Consider the following 20322-nt stretch of genomic DNA (forward strand, 5'->3'; position numbering starts at 1 on the left):
AGAACAGGAGACTGAGGTTAAGCCACTTGCCCAGCATGGGACAACTTGTAAGTGGGAAAGTCAGGCGTTTGTTACTTGAGGTCCACAGCATGTACCATTGTCCTGCTATTACACCAGGAAGAAGGAGGCTCAGACAACCAGTGAGGTGCCTGAAGACCCAAGGGCAGTAGGTTACAGTCTTTCGAAAAAGTTCACCCATTTTGCCAGCTACTCACTGTCAAACTAACAAGGCTCGTTTTACTACATCATAAATAAAGGCATGTACGGGATTGTGTGTGCAATCTGCAGAGAAAACTTAATGCTGTTTCTACCTTCTAAAAGCAAAGGTGGCTTGTATCATGGATCTGGAAATAAGTTTTCTTCTTTAAGGTGAAAGATGACAATTGAGGGATGCTTTATTAGAAATGCGTTAGCATTTGCAAAGAATGAAAGAATGCATTAGCAAAGAATGAAAGGGAACACACCAATATATTAACAATGATTTTTGATGTTAGGATTATGAGTGCTTTTTATTTCCTTTTTTATAGTTCAACCTTTAATAATATTTATGCTTACAAAACGTCCCCTTCCCACACATACATTTACAATTAGTATAGAATTGTCCCCTAGAATACTAAGCGTGAACTCTCAAGAGAGCCCACTTGGTAAGAAGAGGAATCTTGTATGGATTTAATGAGCACAGTGATGTTTCCCAAATATCAGTGAAGCACCTTTTTTTCCCTACCATTTACATGTATTATTTATTTAATATTTATATAATATTATTTTACTTGATTCACTATTTAGCCTTGTCGTAAGCAGTAGTAGCTGTGAAATCACAGGGTTGATTTGCTCATTATAAATATTCTCTAATATACATGAAAATTAACATATAAACATTAAAATAAAAATATCAATTTAAAAGCCATCTCAAGTTCCAAGAAGATACAAACAATATCTTTGGAAACTCTGAACCACTGTGCTGATTTAATGAAAAGAACCCTAGAGCATAATCCCTTCCATAGTTCTTTAAGTTAAAAGGGAAATTTTATGGCAGTATATTGACAATTCCACTTCATAACTTGTGCATTTTTCATGCGGAAAAATGCTGTCAATCCTACCCTTGGTACAATTGAGGGTGTGAACTCAGTGCCTGGAAAGATCAGGAATTGAATAAAAGATTTTAACAAGGGTGGTGTGATGTTGGCTGATCCTATAGGATGTAACAGAAGAGAAACTTACATTTGTTACCGGATCATTTTCATTCTCTGTAACACATCCCTGAAGATTTAAGTTGAGAGCTTTACAAATGATCATGATTCTCTTGGCTGCTTTTTCTTCAAATGGTTTGATCACAAACTCAGGTTCTAAAAGATCCTTCTTCTGAAGTTTCAAGCTCTAAAAAATTTGGAAAGTTTTACTCAACAAACTCCCATCATAAGAAAAGAGATTCTAAATTATAAACCACAACTGTACAAATAAAGGTCATGTCTGCTTAGAGAGAATTCCGACTTACATCGATATCTGGATCCAGCAAGAACAGATTTAGCCTCTCCGTGTTTCGAGTTGCTTTGACAATCTCTTCAGTTTCTGTGAGGTACTACAGAGAAAACTGTGTTAGTTCTTAGTATCTAAATAGCCAGAAACTTACAGACCAGCTCCATCCACATGGCCAAGAAATAGCCCCTTAGTATCAGCATTGCTTTAATATCATCCATTAACACTCCACAATCTTATAGAAACATGCTTTTGTTTTTTGACTGTTGTGTTTCTTAGTCTAAATCTTAAAAGAAAGCATTTATATCTTTTCCATGAAAGCAATAAACAATAAGTAATTCAAATTTATTTGCATAGAAAAATGTCAGCTTTATTACTTTTGTGAAGTCTGGGTGTAGGTTGTTCTCTGAAGAATCTGTTTCCTCCGGTGTGCATTCACAAGTTATAGAATTATCCAGGGAATCTTGAAAAGATACACCAAGACTGGGTTATTAAATAGTCCTCATGAATCATTCATTTCTCTAGCCTGTGACATATAACAACTGGGTTAGACTCAAGAGCGATGGGGGATGGATATTGGTGAGGAGATGCCTTCACTGTGTCCTGGCTCTAGTATTCCGTATTGTTAGATGAACTGGGCCTGGAAATCAGATGTCCTGGTGATAATTTTGGGACACTCTCCATGACACCATCCTGTGTCTATAAGATCTCTGGACCCTTACAATACTACATTTATACTTGAGGTTGTTTTGTCTCACTTCATTAAAGCATACTAAAGTTTTCTTATATATGAATATATTTTGGATAATTCTGACTCTTAGGCCATCAATGTAAAACCCACATTCTAGCTTCAGTTAAACTCTCTAAGACTCTGTAAACATTAATATTCTAGTTGATTATTATTAAGTAAATCATGAATGTAAAACACTTACTATGATATATAGCAGTTGTATTAAAATCAACCATAATTTTCTTCCTTATTATCTCATGACTCTCTCATATGATACATAGACTATCAGAACTTAAAGACTTAAAATAACATATCATGTGTTATGAAAAATGTCTTAAAGTAATTTTCCTTTAGGAGTGACTGACTCTGAAGGTGAACTTGTCTTCCGTGTGGCTATAGACCTGTTTTCTCCCCTACTTTTCATCCTTTCTTTCCTCTCTCGTTCTCTTCTCTTTGCCTAGCCTGGATTAGAATTATACGAAAGAATTAGGATGGGTAGAAAAAAAAAATTTGTCTTATAAAAATGTCTAATACCATGCAAAATTTATGGAACTTCCACAACTAGGCTGATCTCAGTGGGGTCAAAAGCACACGTGAAAGATGCCTTTCAACTAAAAGGAAAGAATGCATATTTGTCATTACAGAGTATAATGTTCATTAATTAAATTTAATGAAAGGCTATAAAACACAGAATCTCCCCTCTAACACCCCATCAGACATGGGTATATTTTTAATACTGCTGACCAATGGTTCCTAACATCATTTGCTGGATGTCAGCCTCAAAGCATTGCCAGGCAACTCAAAATCATACCTCTGTGTGGCGACTCTCACTATTGAGTAAAAGCAAAGGTTTACGGGTGATTTCCTGGAGCGAATAGCTCAGGGTTGGAAGAGCTAGACCTGACAGCTACCAGGGTTAGTAGCAGCTGAAATGAACCAAATGCACAGGTCGCACGTCGCGAGGGAAGGGAGGTGGGTGTGCGTGCGCTCACCCAGCCCCAGATCCGTGAGCTCGGCGCTCCTCCTGCCCTGAGGGGGCCCCTCAGGAGTGATCTGCAGGATTCGGTTGAGGGTGTGGATCCATTCATCCATATCTGACTCCGTTTCAGCCGCCAGCACAAAATAGGTCAGGTCATTCATTTTCAATTCAAAGGCATATTTTCTTAGTCGGTTATTCTGTGGCATGAAAAGAAAGAAAAACACCAGATACCAAGTCTTAGAGAGTGGGAGACGTTTTTTACGGGGTCTTTCCTCATGAGTAGGTGACATCAAGGAGATCTTCCAAAACAGGACAAAAATTTAGCTGGATGAGAATCATTTCGTTTGGTTTCTTTCAAGCCTTTTTGTATGGACAGGTATTTTATTTATGCTTTTCTTGATTGGATGAGCAGGTTGGCTCAAAAATTTCATCTTCAGGCAGGTGGAGGAGTATATTCTAAGCTTCTTCAAATAGTTGCTTTGAGATGCTACCTTCACTTTCTCACCTTGTGTCCTGTCTACAACTCACTCCAGTTGGGTTTTTGACCCCATCCTATCCCAGAGGCAGCACTTGCCAAGATCACCAACAAACTCTATGCTGCTGTACTACCCAAGGACATCTCTTTCTTCATATCTTCCTTGGTCTTTCATCAGAATTAACACAGTGGCTTCTTGAAACCCATCTCTCTCTGGGTTTCTCCATGACTACACTCTATTCTAGTTTTCTTTCCTCCTGAATGGCCACCACTTTTCAGTCACCTCTACTGGCTCTTCCTTATCTTGGTGACTTGTCATGCTAACCTCAGCTCTGCCTTAGACTCCTTTCTTTCTCATCTGGTCCAATGGCTTTAAATGACATCCATATGCCAGGGGCCCCCAATTCCTTTCTCTGTCTCTGGCTTCTCCACCAACCTCCAGACTTTTCTCTAACTTGACATCTCTACTTTGCATTTTGTGACCAACCCGCGAGGCTTTGTTCTAGTTCCCTGGATGTGCTCCCATCACAGGCTTTGTTGCTGCCACAAAGGCCTGAAACAACCCTCCCATCCCAATCATCATGCATGTGTTCACACACACAGCACGATGTTTGCCCTTCAAGTACTTACGTGACTTGTATTCACTCTTCAGATCTCAAGTGAAGTTATCCTTGCTCAGTGAACCTTCCCCAGTTCCCCAGTTAGGACAAGGTTCTTGTCCTCTGGGGCATTCACAACAACTTGGGATTACATGCTTATTCCCTTTCATTTGTTTGTTTGAACAGTATATTCCTCCCTTACATCTGCCTCCATGAGAGCTGGGTCACCACTCTGTCCTGTACCAGGGCTCTCACATAGAAGGATTCAATAACAGTGTGTTCAAAACAGTCATATCTTATAAATGGGACAGAAGAGGTTCTTATCCTTGGGAATGAATGAATGATTGAAGAAATGAACAAACAAATGAAAAACAAAGATTCTCTGTTGTGCAGAGAATTAAAATGGTCTGATGCGATGAGTAGCTACTTTAGATTGAACTTTCACAGAAGGTGAAATCTGTAAAAAGAAGTGAGTTGTTTAAAGATCAAAGAAGCACATTTAAAGTAGAGGGAATACAAAAGCAGATTATTACAGCAGTTTTATGTATTCCTGCCATGAGATTAGAAATATAAATGCAAAGTAGAAACTTCCCCTGATGATATAAACTAGTGTTATATAACCTGCAGTGGCTGTAAGAATTTCTAAAGATATTCCACCTTTAATTCCGTAATTAATTCTGTACCGTAATTAATAGGTACGTCTGATACAAGTATTCAACTCTTACCCACACTGTTCTAAAGCCTTTAGAGAACTCACAACTGTAATAAAGCAAAACCTACACAATTAAGATAAGTAAAATACAAATAATAGTAGAACCCTAAGATGAGAGCGGTACTACAGTGCGGGGTTGCGGCTAAACATCAAGGTATAAATTCTTTCTGAGAACAGGATTGCTATTTCTTGGTGGCAAGAAAGAATAATTTTTAATATACTCCTGGTAGTGTTCTCTTTGGGAGGCTCTTAAAAACTTCCCCAAATAGCGTTCTCCTTTCAACTTCCACAACAGTACGGTTACTACTACAAACATGACACTTACGAAACACTTGCCATCTATATACCTGGCACTGTGCCGACCATTTCACAGTCATCATTTTATTTAAATCTCATAATAACTCTATGAGAGAAACTGTATCATTCCATTTAACATATGGTAACATTGAGGCTTGGGGAGACAAATGAAAATATGCTTGGGATACACGGACAGCAAGTGGTGGAGACAGGAAATAATCCCTTTATCCTTTAACATCCCCTGAGATGACCCAGCACAAAGAAGATGCTCATCAGATGCCGTTCTCCTTCTTTGCCACCTGCCTGGCACAACCACACACCAAATGGGTAACCATGGCCTGGGATGTTCTGGTTTCTGAAAGTAGACAGCGGGGCATCATACAAGACTCAAGAAAAAGTAAAATTTGGGAATTGAAGGAGAAAGAAGAATTAGCTAAAAAGCTAACTGTGATTCTCACTGTGGAATCTCACAGCTCAAATGTCACTTTCTAGACTCTGCCAAGGACAAGCTCTTTGCTTGTGTCCATACTTTCGTATTATTGTCAATTTTTATTATTTCTTTGCCCTGTAATGACTCACTTGCAGGCTGCCATTTTCAATAGCCCATAAGCCTGATAAGGGCAGAAGCTCACTAGTTATCCTCAGTGCAGTGACAGTATTCATTCTTAAAGAGGTTCTCTCGTGTTTACAGTTTGTGCTGGGCAAAAACAGACAAGGTGTTGGAAGAGGGGAGACGGGTGTTAACCAATTAATCACCCAAATGTGAAACTGGAAGATAAATGTACTTACCTTTGGTATGAATGTATTGAAGAAGAGGTATGAAATCAAGGTATAAAAATTCTTTTTGAGAACAGGATTGTTACTGCAACATGAGAATACTACTATTCTTTTTTTTTTTTTAACATCTTTATTGGAGTATAATTGCTTTACAATGGTGTGTTGAGAATACTACTATTCTTGCAGTACCCTCTGTGTTCTGTGAGAGTGCAGAAAGGATGACTTGACTAGTAAAGGACCACAGTTGCATTTTGAGATCATTTTGGCTGCAGTGTAAACAGAGGCGGGGTGGTCGCTGGAAAGGCAGTGGCCCCTACCTGTCCTGTGCAAAGCAAACCTCCAGGTAGCTTCTTTAAGAATGCAAATTCTTAAAAGCTATGCTTGCCCCATGAGGAGTGGGGCAGACTCCCTCCACACACCCTCCCACACATTTCCTGGGGTGCTGAAGAAGGAGGTCCATAAAACCGCCTGTGACCTGCACTGACACAGAGGGTCTGAGGGCAAAGACAGATGGCCGAGAGCAGGTATAAAAGAGAGATACGTTGCTCTGATAGTATTGTATCCTTCAAAAAGCAACAGGAACAGAAATAGACACTCAGAAAAGAACTAGAAGTGTCCAGAGTTCAGAGCAGATCTAAAGCATCTGAGCATAGCAGAATGCAAACAAATCTCAGTGTTGTCTTGAAAATAAAAGAAAGAATCTGCTTGACTAATTTGATGCTGTAAACAATGGGGACAGGCAGATGCAAAGTTATGTACAATGCTTATACTGGGTCCAAATTAAAAGTGGATTGAGCTGCAACCTGCTTTCAAATGCATCTGTCAAGGAACTAATAACAAACATGACAAAATAAGAACAAAACTTGATTTTCTAAATTGCCTTCTGTACTTTAAATGAATTAAATATGATTGCCAACTTCAACAATATTATATATTAAATTTTTTTGAAAATTTGAGCAAAGTATAACAAGCCCTTGTTTCTCAAAAAGGGATATTTATAAATGAAATAAATATTCTATTCACAACTTCTCAAAAGCCAAATTATCTTTTGCTCCTTGGAGTGAAACAGAACTACTTGCAGTGCAGAGAAGCTTATGTTGGGGAAGATTACGGTGCCTAAGTGATTTTCCATCTCACTCTCCGTAATCTCCAAGATAATGGCGTATAAAACAGCAAAAAAGAAAAATCCAAAGCAGAAAACCAATGGGACATTTTTATAATCTTGAAATGCAATGTTAAGTCATTAAACTGATAATCAAGAAGTAATCGTTTTCTCAATATTACTCCTCAAATTTTCCTTTATTTCCCTGAAATCAGTATCCTTTGCGACCGATGCAACTACTTTGTGCATTCAAGCTCACCACAGTCTATCTACGTGACTTAATAAATAAAAGGAAACTGGAAATATGTCCTAAGGCCACACGATGTGCTTAATGAGTTGTGGCAAACTGGTCTCTTTCCACAATATTCATCTGGAAAAGTTTTGAAATAGATACTCCAATAAAACCACCAAAGCCAATGGAGGACTGAATATTGAAGGAAGTTTTTCAAGCAAAATATGCCACTGTACCTGTTATGTGGCTAGCATCTTTTACAGAACTTTGCCGAAACAAGAGAAGAGTTTTAAGAGGAAACACACAACATCAAATCCAGGTTACTGGTATTGATGGCTACCATCCATACTGTCCTTTCCATTCTCTGTATGCTTATTTGTTCATTCATTCAACAAAGATATATTGGCTACCTTCTATGTGCCACGTACAGAGCATTAAAAAATGTTCAAGCGAACTGCTTGCCCTCATTGAACTTACATTCTACTGTAATGTAATGTCAGGAAAAAATAAGCAATATATATATATTACATATGTATAATATAAGGTAGCATCATGCAGTGATCAATTTAATATTCTTCTTACATATGTTATCAGAACCTATTGTTTGAGATGTGTCACTCATGTTTAATTACTCAGGCATGTGCTATATCTGTTCTGTGTTTTTCAGTGCATCCTCCCGCAGGCCGGAAGTTCTTTGAAGACACAAACCACATCTAATTCATGTTTGGCTTTCCCACAATGCTTTGCATAAAGCAAAAGTTTCCATATGTATTTGCTGAAATAAATCCTACATCTAAAACTCACTGCTTAAATGACATACCAGCATCTATCTTTGTAGTGCTTCTTCTGCCTATGCGGCTTATGTAGGATGAATGTATGTATCTATGCAAGCATGCCCACTGGATGTATGATCACTAAAGCATTTCCTCGGGCATCTTTCTGTAACTTTGGACATTCTTCTGCCTCAAATGTAATTTTTCCATTTATTAGCTCTGTGACTTGGGCAAGCCACTTTATCTCGCTGAGTTTTATTTTAATAAATTGGGACAATAATAATGCATGTTCCATCAACTGTTGTCAAATAATGTATTAGATGAAGAAGGTTACAAGTGTCATTCTGGTTTTTATTGTTATCATGGGAAGTGAGATTCTTTACAGCCAAGGTTTGCTAATGGGGGGTTTATAGGTCATAGTTGGCTTCTAAATTAATTTTCCTTGGGAGGTACACATTTTTTCCCCTCCCAGTTTGACTGCCTTTATATGGGCGCACACAGTCTGAGCTGTCTCTGTTATCTCACAGCTGACCCTACTTCCTTCCTGTAGTGGCCTGAGCTGCAGAAGGCATCTGAATTTCTAGACTCTGGTTAAGCCCCTAAGGCCGTTGTCTTGGAACCCACATCCACAAGGTGGAAGATCAGCACCTAGGAGGAAATCAACAGCATTCAGCACCACACCACCCCCATTTAAGCCTTTATGTATCAAGTGACATCAGTCATTGTCACTGTTGAGGTAGGGACCCTAGGAAGCTGGGATTCCTGGGCTATTCACTCCCTTCGCAGTGGCAGGATCTGGAATGGATGGATGGATGGATGGACCAATGAATGAATGAATGAATGAATGAATGAGAAGACTCTTAAGGAACAAGATAGGATAGCTTAGGTCCAAATAGCCCTTAGTCTCAAATCAAAACTGAAGTAGCAAAAATTGGAAGTTCTGCTCCAGATCGGGAATGAGGGGTGTAAAACAGATCTAGTACTGTTTGATGACATTACAAAAAAGTGGAAAACTACAGTTAGGTCTCTATTTTACCAAGATCCAGGAAATTTCCAATCATAAACGTCACCTAAAGTCTCTGGGTAGGAGTTTCTCTCTATTTGAAGTCGCCCTTGAAATATATTTCTAAGAATTCCAAGGATCATTCTTAGGAAAGCACAATGATATAGAATGGGTCTGAATGAGGCAAACTAAAACGGCTTGTTCACTCAAGACTGTTATGTGCATGAATGCCCTGAGAATGCTGGGTGGTAGGTAGCACTTCCTGAGGCAAACTCTTTGTTTCTCTTCTCTGTTTTATTCAAGGGAAACTGACAATGATTCTTGACAAAATAGGTCTGACTCATCCTATTATTCGTTTGCTTTGTGCTTCTGTGTGTACGTGTTTCGTCTCCAGGCACACTTTGTGCCTGAGAACTTGCTGGAACAATGACTAAACTTGCACTATCTGATTCAGTATCTTTTTTTCCAGATGCAAAACTTACAAGTTAGAAAGAGCTGTAAGCAAATACATAAGAACTGGCAGACATAAGGTGACAAGGGACCCAGATGTCTACCTTCCCAAAGTGATCTCAAGAAGCTAAAGGTCCCTCCCTCTATAAAGGGTAACAAGCTCTTGATAAAGAGGAATACAAATATAGGGATACAGAGCCGAACCCTTTAAAAGATAAAATACATGTTCCCGGGTATTTGAATGGCTATCTATTGGAAAGTGAAGTAGGATTATTCAGTTGTGCTTGAAGGTGCAAAATCTACCTTGGAGATTCCTACCTATATGCCCACTTTTTCTATGCATCCTTCCAGCCAACCCAGAAGAGTTTATCACTGTTCCGTGCTCCTAGAACATTCCATAGAAAGTGCCATTTATACCTCCATTATAGCTCTTGAGACACTGTGTAATAGTGAGTTATGAGCCTATGTCCTTCTCTGGTTATGATTTCAGCAGGGAATTCCTAATGCCTAAGCACAGTTCCAGCATGTCATAAGCACTAAATAAGTTTGCTGGATGAATGAATGAATGAAGAAAGAAATGGATAAATTAGCAAATTTAGGTAGATATTTCAGGACGGTGAATCAATATTTTCTAGAAGGGCTTTCCCATGATGGGGTGTTTATCTCTCAAAGTTGTGACCTTTGTAATTAATGGAAAGACTAGGAAAGGATGGCTGAGGACACACTATCTCCCAGATCCTTATCACATGTTAGCACATTTATTTTAGTTTTACAGATGAGACACCAGAAATCAAAGAGCTTGAGTAACTTACTCAAGGCTCTCAGATAGTAAATGGTGAAACTAGGATTCGAACATTGACCAGTAAAAACCCCAAGCTTACGTTTTCCTTAGAAGACATTCTCTTTTCAAGGTACTGCTTAAGCAGAGACTGAAACACAGTCTAAGATGTGATGGAGAAAAGGGACCTGTAGTGGAAGGTCAGATTAGAGCACTAACTAACTCTGTGTGTTCAACAGAGTTACAAGGTTCTTGGAAGAAGAAATTACACAATAATTCATATCTCTGCAAACTTAATACCTAACAAGGGCTACAATGATACTTCTTAGAAGATGATGACTCATTTGCTAGAGCAAGTTTGGAAGTACAAATAGAAAAGAAAATAAGTTTTTCAGCTCAATGTCTGTAAAATGTAGTTATTGATCTTTAACCTATTGCTAAAGTATTATTTCATATTTCTAAAGCCAAAGAGTCTCCTTTGTGACCAACAATAGAAAACTATCTCCACCCTCCATTAAGATCCTTATTGCCCTTTCCATAAGGGAAGTTGGCATCTGTGTTAAAAAGCAGTTAGCTTTCATTTCTAGTGGAGGGCTCAGCAACACTTAATTAAGTCTTTCCTTTTAAAGTGCAGTATTATTACTTTCTGGAGAAATTCCAGATTTTAACGGATAAACCATCCAGAAATAGACTAGGCTTGAGTGACTAAAGAGAACTCTATTTTGCATTCACACATCTGAGTGCCCCTGGTATTAATCCGAAATGTAATCTCAGCCATGTAGCAAGTTATGTGAATGCCTGTGGTTTGGTGATAAGATAAAGAATTGTTCCTAGTGGCCTGTGACCAAAAGAAAAGTCCTCATCCTAAACGGGCCAGCATCTTAATGTGAAATTTGAGGGAAGACTGCTAAAACACTTGAGTGCTTCAATTTTTACATGAGAGAGAATAAGGATAGCTATTTCATCAGAGTAGAAAGAATAAAATTTTTGAAAATAAGATGTCCAAGTGAGGCCTATGGAATTATTTTGCTTCCCTTTGCCACCGTGGTCCAGGTCAAATTTAATACTAAGGACAATAATTTGAGGACCAAGGCTTTGCAGAACAGTGTTGTCTGTTACAGGCACTGTGTCTGTTTCTGAGATTAACTCTTGAGAATCAATGTAATCCTTGCCTTTGAAGAAACCTGCTCTTCGAAGAAGGATGATGCATTTATACACTGTAAATTTACTATCTTATTATTTATTACCTAATAATAAAGATAACATTCATGAAGAGCCTTCTTTGAACTATGTGATTTACATATAATCTTACTGAATTCTTTAGCTTGGTGGATCTCTACACTACAGCCATGCAGGTGGTCATTTTCCTCTTCGCCTTGAGTAGAGCAGACTTGCTCTTGCCTCAGGACCTTTGCACTTGCTGCCCCTGCTTATTCTTTAATCTCTAGATCAAATATTTTCTCTTCATAAATGTTTTTCTCACTTCTGGAGCATAAAGATTCCTTTGCAACCTCACCATCATCTCTCTACCTCTGTAACCGTGTTTATTTTATTTATTCCAGATTTTACCAATCATTCCATTCTGTTTATTTCTTTCTTTACGTATTTTCTGTTTTCCTTACTTTATTGAAATGAGTTTTGTGAAAGCAGGTATCTAGGCTGCCTTGCTCTCCACTGAATACTTGGAGTTTGAAACAGTTCTCGGCTCATATCAGATACTCCATACATATTTTTGGAATGAATGAATAATGATTGGATGAACACACTTTTCGATTAAAAAAACTCGGGGGAAAAGAGATTTCTACTCACCTGCACCACACCTGTACAGGAATCCAAAAAGATGCAACCTTTGGGTTCTTTGGATATTTTTTCATCTTTGTAAAAATTCATGATGTAGGAATTATCTGGCAACTGAGTCAGCTGGAAGAAGCGCTTTTTGAATGACTAAATAAAGGGAAAAGAATATAAGGAGGTAGTTCAAATTCACAGAAATTAGACTACTTCTAATTCCTTCAAGAGTGCTACGTTTCTAGGGCACTGTTCTAGAGAAGAACGTCCTCCTTTCACATAAATAAAATATGACACGAAACACAAACTCAATGCAAATGGCTCTCCTCTGTTCTGTGACCGAAGTGGAGGAGGGTGTGAAGAAAGGTGGCAGAAACAAAGATGAGTCTTGATGTCTCCTTACCCGAACAGTAACGGTATTATTCACGGTGCTGTTAAAATTCCCCTTGTAGAGCCAGCCAGACTTGAAAACTCTGGTTCCTCCCATTCCCCCTCCGCCCTTGGAGGATGAGTGAGAAGTGGTATCCTGTACAGAAGGCATCATTAGCATCACAGCCATCTTTTGTGAATCCCAGATCTTAGACACTGCACTTAAAGACGAGACTCCTTTTTCTCTCTTTGACTCATCTTAAAAAATCATGTTAAATTTCAAAACACACGTGATTCATTTTATCTAAAAGCCTTCACACCAACAGCTACTGCAACTTTAGGAGAAACTCGTCTGAATTTGAAACACGCTAGTGAAAGACAGGAGCTAATTATCCTCATGTTTTAAACATTTCACTTTCAACCATTTACTTACTTCATCCTTATCAGCATCTTCATGGTCAACCTCAAAGGAATGTGAAGGAAGTTTCTCTGGTTTGTATTCTGCTCTGATATTAAAAAAAAAAGATTCTGATTTGTCATTTGAGACATTGCTCTCAGCTGGGTAACAGCTATTGTGGTGGCTTTCTTACACATTTTTATAAAGTAATATAATCTCGTGAGGGATCCATTTCCTTTGGAAGTATTAACTTTCCCCCTACACCATTATATCTCATCTCCAGTAAATAAATCTCTATTTTAAACCACAGAGTTACTATTGGTACAGATTTACACATGTCCTTTTTAATTAGATGAAGGTAAGTGGGATGATTTTAAGGGCTTGGTGATTTATATTTTCCTTTCTCCACATTTTGAAGTGGAATATAAAGTACTGATATTTTCATTATCTTTTTTTTTTTTCCCCTTTGCTTTTATGTGACATGTCCAAGGCTACAGGACAGTCATTTGAAGAACCACCCAGGGCTCTGGCCACCAGGCTGTGCTGCTCCCCTAACCTTGGCCTCTCCCAAAAGCCTGCCCCAACGTGACTTAGCAGCAATTGAGCTCACTTTGGGGATTTCCATGGTAGCACAGAAAAGCCTCTTAGTCAGAGCATCATTGACCAGCCCAGAGGAGCAAAAGCATACACTTGGCTCTATAAATGGTAAAATAAGACAGAAATAAACTTTCCTTGGCTTGATTCTATCTCATAACACATGGTTGAATGGAAACCAGACAGCATCATCCAAAATCCAGGCATTCCTTTATACCTAACTAGAAAATCCTACACGGATAGTTGGCATGGGAGATTTGTTTTCTTTAAAATGATTTATATCATGTAGAAGCAATCTCAGAATTTGACTATTGAGAAAAAAGCCCAGGGGCACATTCAGTATTCCCATTACAAATGGTTTCCTATGTTGATGGTGTTCCAGATAGCAAGGTGAATGACCAAGGACTCTTTATATGTATTCATATATGTCTATACATACATGTGTATATGTATATGTATGCACACACATATATATATATTATATATGTACTCATAAAATCACCAAGCCGTGCATTCACATAGGGATTCAGTGGATTCAAATGGATTCAAAATATTCTGTACCCTCCTTCTGAAAGACATAGAAATGCCCATTCCCAGTTCACAGCAGAGAAAGAGCACAAAAAGAACACCGTCCTCGCTATTAAATTGTGGAAAAGCCTGAGATCAGAACCGCACCCTCCATACCTGATCAATGTTTTTTTCTATTGTGGTAAAATATACATAACAGAAGAATTACTATTTTTTTTTTAAAAATAAATTTATTTATTTATTTATATTTATTTTTGGCTGTGTTGGGTCTTCGTTTCTGCGCGAGGGCTTTCTCTAGTTGCGGCAAGTGGGGGCCACTCTTCATTGCGGTGTGCGGGCCCCTCACCGTCGTGGCCTCTCTTGCTGCGGGGCACAGGCTCCAGACGCGCAGGCTCAGCAGTTGTGGCTCACGGGCCCAGGTGCTCCGCGGCATGCGGGGTCCTCCCAGACCAGGGCTCGAACCCGTGTCCCCTGCATTGGCAGGCAGACTCTCAACCACTGCATCACCAGGGAAGCCCCAAGAATTACTATTATAACTGTTTTTAAGTGCACAGTTCAGTAGCATTAAGTAGATTCACACTGTTCAACCATCGCCACTGTCCATCTCCAGACCATTTTTATTCCCAAACTGACTCTGTACCCATTAAACAATAATTCCCCATTTTTCCCTTTCCCCAGCCCCGGGTTATCGTTCTACTTTCTATCTCTATGAAATGAACTATTCTTGGTACTTCATATGAGTGGAGTCATGCAATATTTGTCTTTTTTGTGGCTGGCTTATTTCACTTAGCGTAATGTCTTCAAGGTTCATTCATGTTAGGGAGTGTATCAGGATTTCATTCCTTTTTAAGGCTGAACAATATTCCATTGTAACCTGGTAAGAGTTTGTGCTCCCAAAGTCATTTCCATGAAGGTATCCTGGATCTACAGAATTAGGACTGTCTTCCTGTAGATGCTCAGTGTATGTCTCTTATGATGCTCGCCTGGTTCTGTTATTTGGTCGCCTGTCTTAGCCCTCCAGCAGATTATACATTTCTTGAAACCAGTGACTCTAATGAAGTCCCATCTACATCTCACTTGGCTGTTTTCTTTCCTGTTGTAGACATGATCAATATGCATTTGCTGACTGAATTATTGAGAGGCAAGGTGAACAAGGATATCACAGAAGTGAGATAATATGAAAAGGTATAACTTAAAATTTTGTTTTTATTAGGCATCTTGGCGATGTTCTTTTTAGCAGTAGGACACATTTTTGGTGATCAAAATCCTAAGAGGCACCTCCAACATGTTAAATAGGTTTTTAAAAAGTATCTTATTATTGTGAATTTATCCTATAAATTCAAATTAATGAAAGTCCCTTGCTACTAAAATTCATAACTAATAAAAATAAAGCTATTCTGGGGTACAAAGTACTTGATATTGAGTGTTATAAATGATATCTAGAGTCTCACTTCAGTCCTAGTTCCAATTTATTTCTCTATTTTGTTTCGGTTCCACAGTCTTGATAGGACATCCCAAGACCCATATATAAATAGTTGCAGATGGTAACAGTTTTATTTCAAAGCCAGAGGCTTGAAAGAAGAGTGGTAGGAAATGTGTATTTTGAGGTTATCATCACAACAGGTTCAGACACATGGTAAGGTTAAGTGATCAATAAATACTTGTTAATTAATGTGTTTGAATTTACTTGCATGGGTATGTGTTAGTCCAAATTTCAAAAACATATTAATATATAATACAACCTTCCTCATCCATTATTTATTTGCAAGCTCAAAAATATATACCAAGATAACAGAGATTTTGTACTGAAGTCTAAATATGTACTAAGTAGCATATTGCTTTTTATTCAAATGTATATGCGTATAATCGGACTTTTGGACACAAATACTGGGAATCCGCATCTAGTCTAATCTTGCTATTTTGCTGAGAAGAAAACGAAGTCCATAACAGTTACTCACATAAACACATAGTGAAAGAGATGGGGTCAGAAGCCTTATCTCTGAGATGATACTTCCTGTATGAAGGACGGGTTAGTCCAAACCATCTTTAATAAGCATGTTAAGTATGATTGCAGCCATTTTTCTCTTGCAAAGGATCCTGGTGTACCTGTAGTTCTTTCTCCTTCTTGCAGAACCTTAGAGATACTCAAGTTTGTGCCAGCTGCCACTGATGTTAACTTGTTCTGCCTCTTTTGGTTAGGGTCAACCTTATATGAAGGCAGAACAGGTAACAGACCACACTGTTATTTTGGGACCACTGGGAAATTCTCCCCATCCCACCAAAAATACTCCTCTTCTCCTTAACAACATCTTGACACTCCTTGAACCAGAAGCAGTTCCTTTTGCCTTTTCATTTGATTGGCAAAATAAAGCGCTTAAACACAACCCTTTCCTCAACCCTTGCTCCTTCGAGAGGTGACGCACTGCCTGAGATTCAGAGGCAGGTTCAAAGGGCTTATTTCAGAGCAATTACTCAAAGTATTTTGTCTGCAGAGGAGGAGACATGAGTCTTCCAGGATTCTTAAAATGATGGCAGGGCAGTAAAGGCACTATTAAGGAAACATCCCAAGTGAAAGATAAAGGGATGAGTAGGGAAAACTGAGGATGAGGCAGCAAAGACAAACTTGAACTGGAAGGTCAATGTTTGGCTCCGGGGTGGCCCTAAATTATATGTTAGTCCTTTCCTGCCCGTCTCCCTTTGACCTTGAGACAGTTCTATTCGTTTCTGAATTCTTTACTCTGTCCTCTTTTGCCAGCATGGTTTATCCTTTCTTTTCTTTCTTACAAAAGAATAATTTTATAGGCATTTGTTCTAGATAATTGTGGCTTGCAATAGAGGCCATGTTCCACAGTCCAACTCTCATTTCTGCAAAGATAATTATAAAAGTATAAAGAAAGGAGAGAAGGAACAGCCTTTCAAACTAGCAATGAAATAACAAACAATTAAGGAAACAAAATAGGGTTTTCATGAATCTCAGTGTATAAGGTTAAATACTTGTGAGGGTTTTTCCACAAATCTCCCATCAGAGAATTGAAAATAACAACTGAGATAGCCTATAAATGATAGCCAAAGTTTCACAAAAGTCCATGATTTTAAAGTGACTTATGCACAACTCAGCTGAAAATGCTGTGTCGACAGGAGAATGGCTAAACAAACTATAGTAGATCCACACACAAAAGGAATGTTACTCAGAAGGGGAAAGGAGCTACTGATACATGCAACAACGTGGATATCACTCAAAACATCATGCTGAGTCAAAGAAGTCAGAAACACAGGAATACATATAGCATGATTCCAATGTTATAAAGCTCCAGAATATGTAATAGTAATCTGTGGTGAAGAAAATCAGAACAGTGGTTGTCTCTGGGGAGAGAGGGAAGTAGGGGTGAGGACTGACCAGGAAGGGGTAGCAATAAACTCTTTGAAGGTGATGATAACGTCCCTTATGTCAGTTAGGGTTTCAGGTACGCAGGTGTATGCACAGTCAAAGTCATCCAGTGGCTCACTTACAACTTGTGCCTCACTTCCTAAAGTTTCCCTCAAAAGAAAAAAAAAGTAAACTGTAAACATATATGTTTCTAGTTAATGGAATGCATTCTAAAGTGTTTAGAAAGGCAGCAGACAGTGTGTTGGTACTTTAAACTCACTTTGAAATAATCAAAATATAAGATGGTCTGGTGGATGGCAAGAGGGATGGGTGGATGGATGGATAATGTCATAAAATACATACAGCAAAATGTAAAAGATACATTCTAGATGGTGAGAATATGGGTGTTCCTTGTATAAGTTTTCCAACATTTTTTGTATGTTTGAAAATTTGCATAATAAAATATAGGGGGGATTTTTTTAAAGGTGTTGAAGAAAAATGACATCTCTTGGATTTTTTTTAATACTAAGCAAAATTTTAAGAAATTGTGCAAAAATATATATAACTATTCTCAAAGAAAATAGTGAGTATGAATTTCTCAAGAACTTTCCCCTGGTATTTTTGAAGGACAGATGATTTTGAAAAGAGAGAAGGTGGCTTCATACAAATGCTAAAAAACTTTTTTAAAATTTCCTAAATGTCACGATATTACAATTTGTGAGGTCTCCAAACTCTTGCATAAAACCAAATTTTCTTTAAGTTTTCCTTTTCAGTTCACTTAAGTATTATGACTCAAAAATAAATCATAAGATATGATAGATAAGACCAATGAGGTCACTAGCAAAACTCAACCAACTACATTAATCCTTAGTCATATTCATGCAGACCTTATTGTTCATTAAAAAAAATGTGCAGACCAGGGAGTGTCAATTTAGGTCATATCTAGGGGTGTGGGATGGGTGAATGTGCATGCTTTTTCGTTGCTGGCTTTTCTTAAATCTGTTTGCTTGATCAAATTCACTGTGAGTTGAGAGCTGTATTAATTCTTGGAGGCTATTCCTCCTCGTCACTAAATGATCTAGTTTCCAGATAGTATCTGTCACATAGAAGACCTGCAATAATGACAACCATGTATTGGAAGATAAATTCCCAATCTGAGTAAACTCGCCTTCTAAGGGAGGAGAGAGTCGGTAATTAAGCATAAATAAACAAGGTAATTTCCCTGGATGAAAATGGTTGGGAAGAAAATTAAAGAAGAGAAGAGAAAAGAGTGATCCAGGTAGGGGTGGCAGAAGCCAGGTTTAGAAAGGGTGGTCACAGATGGCCATTTTGGTTGAGAATGAGAAGAAGCCGGCCATGTGATGATCTGGGGAAAGATCATTCTGGCACAGGGCCAATGGCGAGCAAAGGTCTTGAGGAAGGATCAGGCTTGCAGCATCCAAGAGTGGACCGCTGGTGGGGCTGGAGCACAGTGAGGGAGGGAGAGAGACAGGAGGGGATGTCAGCCTTGTAAGAAAATGCCCTGGAGCACGCTTGGCGGAGGGTTTAGACATGGGGGCTACTGAGAACTCTTCTTTCCCGTCCCTCTTCCCACTGACCCACAGGGCACTGCCTCTTTGTCTTTAAGTAACCATCATCACTACTCAGTCTCATATCTGCAGGGCCATTAAACATGACCTTTCTCTCTTCTGGAGGTCATTAAAAGATAAGCACCTCTGGCTGCTGAAGGTAAAATTCTTCCCCCAAGACCACTGTGGGTCTCTAAGGGCCTTTGGGCTCCAGAGACGGAGGGCTCAGCAGGGGCCTCACCTTCCGGTGTTTGGACCCAACATTAGTTGTCATTTCTGGTCAGTCTTATTTCTCATTTCTATACCTAAATTACCTCCTATACCTCATATAAGGAGTGTGGGGATGCTTGAGCGGAGTGAGGTTGGGGGCAAGTTACTAACCCTCTCAATGCTCTGCATTCCTTTATACAACAGGGAAAACAGTTCCTACTCCGTGGGGTCATGCGTGTTAAATGAGATAATGTACATATGGCACCCAGCACATTCTGGTTCACTGTCGACACTCAAGAAGTGTTCTTTTATTTAAAAAAAATTCGGTTCCAAATCAGCCCAACTATACAGGTTCCATTTTAATTGATCTTCTATCTATCACAAAATATACTCTATGAAATTTTCTTCTTTATATCCACCCAGCTGTGGTAAAACTTTTAAGTATGTCATATATCTCTGTAATTTAGCCTGCGGATTAATGAAATCTGTGGCATCATATTTTTTTGTTTGTTTCACATTTTTTAAATTGAGGTATAATTGACAGATGACATTATGCTAGTTTTAGGTGTACAAAATAATGATTCTGTAATTGTATATACTGTGAAATAATCACCACAATAAGTCTAGTTAACATCGTTACCATGCATAGCTACTAAGAATTTTTTTTTTTGTGATGAGGACTTTTAAGATCTACTCTCTTGGCAACTTTCAAATATTCGATACAGTATTGTTAACTCTAGTCACCAAGCTGTACGTTCCATTCCCATGACTTATTTATTTTATAACTGGAAGTTTGTACCTTTTTGATCCCCTTCAGCCCACCTCTGACAACTATCAGTCTGTTCTCTGTATCTGTGAGCTTGCTATTTTTTTTTTTTCTGGTTTTGTTTTTTGTTTTTAAATTCCACATATGAGTGAGATCATATGGCTTTTGTCTTTCTCTGACTTATTTCACTCAGCACGGTGCCTTTCAGGTCCATGCATGTCGTCGAAAATGGCAAGATTTCATTTTTTTTTATCACCGAATAGTATTCCATTGTGTATATATGCCACATTTTCATCCATCAGTGGACACTTAAGTTGTTTCTGTATCTTGGCCAGTGTAAATAATGCTGTAA

General features: G+C 38.5%; 1 protein-coding gene across 2 annotated transcripts in view; it reads right to left on the bottom strand.

Moving 5' to 3' along the window:
- The window catches only part of DOCK10 (dedicator of cytokinesis 10), a 279468-nt gene that overhangs the window by 96997 nt on the left and 162149 nt on the right, over positions 1-20322 (bottom strand). For both annotated transcript variants that reach the window (XM_061205474.1, XM_061205466.1), the window contains exons 5-11: positions 12974-13046; positions 12575-12697; positions 12193-12327; positions 3199-3382; positions 1854-1939; positions 1496-1579; positions 1222-1377 (exon numbers count right to left, since the gene is read on the bottom strand). In XM_061205474.1, the coding sequence (XP_061061457.1) occupies positions 1222-1377; positions 1496-1579; positions 1854-1939; positions 3199-3382; positions 12193-12327; positions 12575-12697; positions 12974-13046 (841 nt within the window). The remainder of the gene's footprint in view (positions 1-1221; positions 1378-1495; positions 1580-1853; positions 1940-3198; positions 3383-12192; positions 12328-12574; positions 12698-12973; positions 13047-20322) is intronic.

The sequence above is a fragment of the Eubalaena glacialis genome, chromosome 1 (assembly GCF_028564815.1).
Source record: "Eubalaena glacialis isolate mEubGla1 chromosome 1, mEubGla1.1.hap2.+ XY, whole genome shotgun sequence".
NCBI lineage: Eukaryota > Metazoa > Chordata > Mammalia > Artiodactyla > Balaenidae > Eubalaena > Eubalaena glacialis.